General features: G+C 40.4%; 1 protein-coding gene across 1 annotated transcript; it reads right to left on the bottom strand.

Moving 5' to 3' along the window:
• Positions 1–2,316: 2,316 nt before the first annotated feature.
• LOC142169602 (uncharacterized) lies at positions 2,317–3,387 on the bottom strand. The gene has a single exon (XM_075231488.1). It carries the CDS (start codon positions 3,385–3,387, stop codon positions 2,317–2,319), a length of 1,071 nt encoding a protein of 356 aa, XP_075087589.1.
• Positions 3,388–5,887: the final 2,500 nt, after the last annotated feature.

The following is a 5,887-nucleotide window of genomic DNA, read 5'->3' as shown; positions in this document are numbered from 1 at the left end:
AGCCTAGGGAGCTAGGTCTAGGATTGCCCTTTGAAGCTCCATCAGTATTACATTTGTACCAACCATCACAAGGAAGCTGCCATGTTACTCTTGTAGTGATCAATATAGGTTTATATCCTTCAAAGTATTGAATCATGTCTGGCCATAACAATGGAATATTAGGGATCCAAGCATACCTCACCCTTGCCAGTTGATGCAATATCATATTTATCTCACGAATCACCCTATTTGTTGACATTGAACCACCATGTTTACCTGTATTTCTTCTCTTCCACAGCTCCCAAGTGATGATAGCTGGTACTGCTTGAAATAGTGGCTTTAATTTCGGACAACACTGAGCATACCACCAATGCCTTATAATATGCTTCAATTGAATCAATTGCACAGAAATTCCAGCAGCCCCCATGAACAAGTTCCATACCTTAGAGGCAGTAGGACTAGTGACAAATATATGCTCAATGGATTCCTCTTGGGGCTGTTGACAACACCATCACCTAGACATCACCATTTGCCCTTGCCTCCTCCACATGTCATCAGTGGCTATTTTCTGCCTCCACAATCTCCACAAGAAGAAGGATATCTTGAATGGCACATCTTTAATCCACATTAACTTGAATTCCTGATTAGGATCTGCCCTATGCCTTAATATTTGCCAAGCACTACTAATACTGAACTTGCCTGAAGGAGTTGGCATCCAATATGGCTTATCCCAATATCCCTCACTGCCTTCATAGTGCACATTTAGCCTTATATGTTCTGCAATTTCCTCATTGAAAGTTTGATCTAGCAGGTGATCATCCTATGTTTCCCCTTGCTGCAGTTTTGCCACCTCCTGAAGACCTTCATTGATTGGAAAGTCTTCAGGTAATACATGATAAAGTGCACCCAATCCAGTCCAATTTTCATGCCAAATATTAGTTGTTTCACTCTTCAATTCCCATATGATCTCATGTTCTACTTCTTCCCTAGCATTCAGCATTTGTCTCCAAACATGAGTCCCTCCCCTAAAACACACCACAGTTGGTGGCTCCTTCTTGCAATACTTATTCCACATGAAATTAGACCACAAAGATTTTGTGGTCCTAAACCTCCACCATAGTTTAGCAAACAGTGCCCTTGAGACATCATTTAAGGACCTAAAATCTAGCCCCCCTTCCTCTTTAGGAAGGCAAAGATTTTTCCATGAAGCCCAGTGTCTGTTTCTCCCTTCTTCCTTTGTGCTCCAAACGAACCTAGCAACAGTCTTATGTAGATGCCCAGGATGCTGTTTGGTGGATCAAGGACTGATAACATGTGAACTGGCATACTTTGCAACACACTAGAGATGAGTGTTGCCTTTCCTCCAAATGACATTAGTTTTCCTTTCCATGAATGCAATTTAGCCTTCACCTTCTTGATAAGATCCTCATAATAGTCCTTCCTCCTTCTAGTGTAAAAAATAGGACACCCTAGATATGTGAAGGGGAATTTACCTCTTGCAAATCCTATAATAGCTCCAACTACCTGAAACAATCAATTAGCAACCGATGAATACATGTAGTATGAACTCTTATCTTTGTTGATCATCTGACCTGATATCTTCTCATAGTTCCCCAACACTGCCATAATCTTGCTCAAAGAGGGAGGATGAGCAGATGCAAAGATTATCGTATCATCAACATACGCCAAGTGGCTTAAATAATCAGACCACTTAGGTATTCCAAATCCCACAAATGACTTGTCTTCAAAAAGCTTATTCAAAGACCTGGAAAGTACCTCAGCTGACAGAATGAACAATGCTGGAGATAGGGGATCCCCTTGTTTCACACCCCTTGTCGACTTAAAGAACCCTGAGGACTGCCCATTCACCAATTCTGAATACCAGTTATTTGACATCAAGTTCCACACCATGTTGATGAAGTGTTCAGAAATACCCATCTTCCTTAGCACATGCAATAAGTACTTCCATGAGACCCTATCATAAGCCCTAGTCATATCAAGCTTGATCACCACATTAGCTGGCTTTCCCCTTAACCTTATGCCAGTGAATATTTCTTGAGTCAATAAGATGTTCTAAAATATACTCCTACCCTTTACAAATCCGGATTGATTAAGAGCTATTAGAGATGGCAAAAAAATCTCCAATCTGTCATGTAACACCCTAGACAAAACCTTGTTAATGAAGTTGCTCAAACTAATAGGTCTTAAGTCAGAGAAGGTCTCAACTCTAGGTTTCTTGGGCAGCAACACTAGATTGGTGTGAGTGATGGATTTAGGCAATGCAGCTCCTCCATAGAAGTGTAGCACCATGTTGTGTATATCAGCACCAATAACATCCTAGCATGTTTGATAAAACAAGCCAGTGAATCCATCAGGGCCACTAGCACTCTCCCTACTAAGCTCAAAAACTGCTGCCCTTACTTCTTCAATTGTTGGCAATCTGCTAAGTTCCAAATTCTGATCCATAGTGACCATTGAAGGTACATTATTGAGCAAGGGAAATTCAGAAGCATCACCGTCATTTGTGAACTGTTTTTGATAGAAGTCCACTGCAGTTGTAGCCAATTGCTCCTGGTCTTCAATCCATACCTCACTGCCACTTTTGATCCTCTTCAGTTGCAATTTCTTTCTTTTGCCATTGACATGGTTGTGAAAGAAACTTGTATTCCTATCTCCTTTAGCAAACCAATTCATCCCAGCTTTTTGCTTCCAATACTGCTCCTCAATATTCAAGTATTTCTTCAATTCAGATTGAGCCTTTTGAAGCACAATCCTATTCTCAGTTGTAGGCTCTTCTTCAAACAACATCTCCTTCACCCTAACAATGTCCTCCAAAATAGCCAATTGCTTGAAGATATCACCAAATGTTTCCCTATTCCATTTTGAGAGTGCTGCCTTCACCCTCTTGATATTCTGCTTGAATATCAAAAACTGATCCCTTATGAAACCAGCTTCCCAATTATGCCTCACCACATTCATAAATGTAGCATGCTTTGTCCAAAAGTTCAAGAATCTGAAAGGCTTGACAAAATTGGTTGTCTGCACCCCATATGTCATTAGCAATGGTGCATGATCTGATCCAGTTCTGATTAGATGCTCAACTTCAATAGTTGGCAATATGTTCTGAAATGGCAAATTCACAAAAATCCTATCCAATCTCTTGAATATACACTTAGCATTGGATCTCCCATTCCACCATGTGAATGGACTTCCTTTGTAGCCTTGCTCAAACAAACCACAAGAGTTTACACAAAATGCAAAATCCTCATATTCAGGAGGGTGTACTGGAAGTCCCCCTATTTTCTCATCTTCATGCAATAACACATTGAAATCCCCTCCTACCAACCATGGTAATTCCATATCACTTGCTAAATAATACAAGTGATCCCACAAATCCAACCTCTCCATTGCTGAACATTTTGCATAAACAAATGTCATCATCATGTGCTACCCCAGGTCATGGTGAAACACTCTCACAGTCACCTGTTGCTCAGTATCCTCCACTAATTCCCATTCCACCACTGCATCGAAGAACAACCATATTTGCCTATTAATATTTGTATAAGCAGTCTCCATATTCAACCTTCTTTTATATCTATCAATGAGTCCCTTCTTTTGAAAAGGCTCCATCAATGAAACTAAACAAAAATTATGCTCCCTATTTATATTGATCACCCTAGGAAAGGCCTGTTGTGTATTCACATACCTTATGTTCCATATTAATGTTTTGATCATCATCTAGATAGAGAAGCTGCCCTCCTGGGCATTATTCTTGAAGGTTGTGGTGGATCTTTACTCTGATTCTTCTTAGTTTTTTTACCTCCTTTTGCACTAGTTGTGGGTGATAAATCCCCTTCCCTAGCCACTTGTTTGAAGTTTTCGGCAGTTGATTCATCATCTCCTTCATATTCCATTAGATTTTGTCTCAATAAGTCTTCATCAATTGGTGTCACATTGTGTGTAACTAAATCATGTAAATGTTGTAGAGGAGTCTTAGTTAGAACATTAAGATGTAGTTGCATGGTTTGATCAGTACCAGATTCCATAGGCACTTCCTCTATTTCCCCGGATGCTCTTGGAACAATTGCCCGCTCATTAGCCTGTTCATACTCCTTGAATTGTAGCTCATGGACATACGCCGAAACACCATCTACATAGGCCAAAATCTCTCCAGTGGCTCTAAGGTAGGGGTTTACTGTAGCTTCCTCATCAGGTGAACCTGGTTTTAGGCCTGGCGCCGCCAGCCTATCGCCAGGTGAGCCTGGCTTTAGGCCTGGCGTTGCCAGCCTATCGACCGGTGAGCCTGGCTTTAGGTCTAGGTACACGTTGTTTTTGTACTCATACTGCACTTGCTACATATTTTATTGTGCAGGTACATATATGTATAGTGGCCTTGTGGGCGCAGAGGTATGGTTAATAATTGTGGGGACATAGGTGAGCTGCATTTTATATTACGATCCGCAGCTAACAGAGTCTCCTCCAGAGTTATTATATTTTCCTATCTAATTTGTATTCTGGACAGATGCTGTATTTTATTTTTAATTCTCTAGTAAATGCTCATGCACTTGTGACATCGGGTTTTGGGAATGGTTGTGAATTGTTTAGAAATTTAATTGCAAAAAATATTTATCATTTACTCTATGAGTTTTATCTTTACAATTTCATTAAAGAAATTTTTTATTTCAAAAATACTAAAATGGGTAATTAAGTTAATTGATTATGGTTGGCTTGCCTGACAGTGGTGTCCGGCGCCATCACGGCTTTTTTTTGGATTTTGGATCGTGACAACATGGTATCAGAGCACTAGGTTAACTTAGGTCTCACGAGTCATGAACAAGTCTAGTAGAGTCTTGCGCATCGGTACAGAGACGTCTGTGCTTATCTTTGAGAGGCTACAGGGCTGTTAGGAATACTTCCCTTCTTGATTCCTCATCGTGCGATTCGATTCCTATGAGGCTTATGCCTACATTTCCTCCATATTCAATCTTATGAGACATGAAGCACTTGTTATAAATTGAGGATCGAGGAAATTTTTAATGGTAAAACAAATGTAGTACAGGATGCTTCTCCCTGTGTAATTAATTGGGCTATTGTTGTCGCCTTGCGGAAGGACGCTCTATCGTTTCAGTTCAGTATCAATACTACCTAAGGTTTTGAGATTTGGCATTGATTGTTATGACGATTCATGCGTTGTTATCGCATAGTGTTTATGTAATGGTAGAATGCATGTCTATGTGTTAGGGCAGTAAACGACTTGAAAGAGGGTTTTTCTCAGTACATGATTCAGAGGTTCCATGTTTTAATTCCAGCAGAAAAAAGTCAATCGGACTATGAATGTTCAGGTTTGGGGTTGATGGAGTAACAAAGCTTGATATTTTCGAGTGTGGTAGAGTTCTCAATTTCGATGTGGTGTCGTTACCTTGTAAAATGCGTTAAAGTTTGCCAATGTTATGTTTTTCTTCAACTCGCCTTCACGTCGGGGTGTTAGGAATTTGTATAGGGGAAGCAGTCGTTAGAGATCGTGGTGTGTAGTAATTCAGGATCGAAGCAGTGTTCCTAGTATTGATGTCTCGAGAAGGATGATCGTTAGAAAGGTTTAAAGCTGGTAACGAGCTATTGGTTCAAGTGCTACAGAGATGGATTTTTAGTAAGGCAACAACTGGGCAGCGAAGGATGAGAAAGGACATGTGGAAGGTGTCTTGTGGTGGTTAAGTTCCTAGAAGGCCAAGTGTAAGAAAACAGAAGTCTAGTAGTTGCTTAAAGGAGAAGGGTTTGACCATAGTGGGAGAGTGGCAAAGTAGCATATAGGTTACGTGGTAGGATGACTACACGGCTTGAGGAAAGTCTGAAGTGATTTGGGATTCATGGTGGACAATGACTATGTCTACGGGCTTAATTTGGAATATTG

This window comes from Nicotiana tabacum, chromosome 15 (assembly GCF_000715075.1).
Source record: "Nicotiana tabacum cultivar K326 chromosome 15, ASM71507v2, whole genome shotgun sequence".
Lineage (NCBI taxonomy): Eukaryota > Viridiplantae > Streptophyta > Magnoliopsida > Solanales > Solanaceae > Nicotiana > Nicotiana tabacum.
The sequence above is the reverse complement of the archived record's forward strand: the minus strand, read 5'-3'. Positions and strand labels throughout refer to the sequence as shown.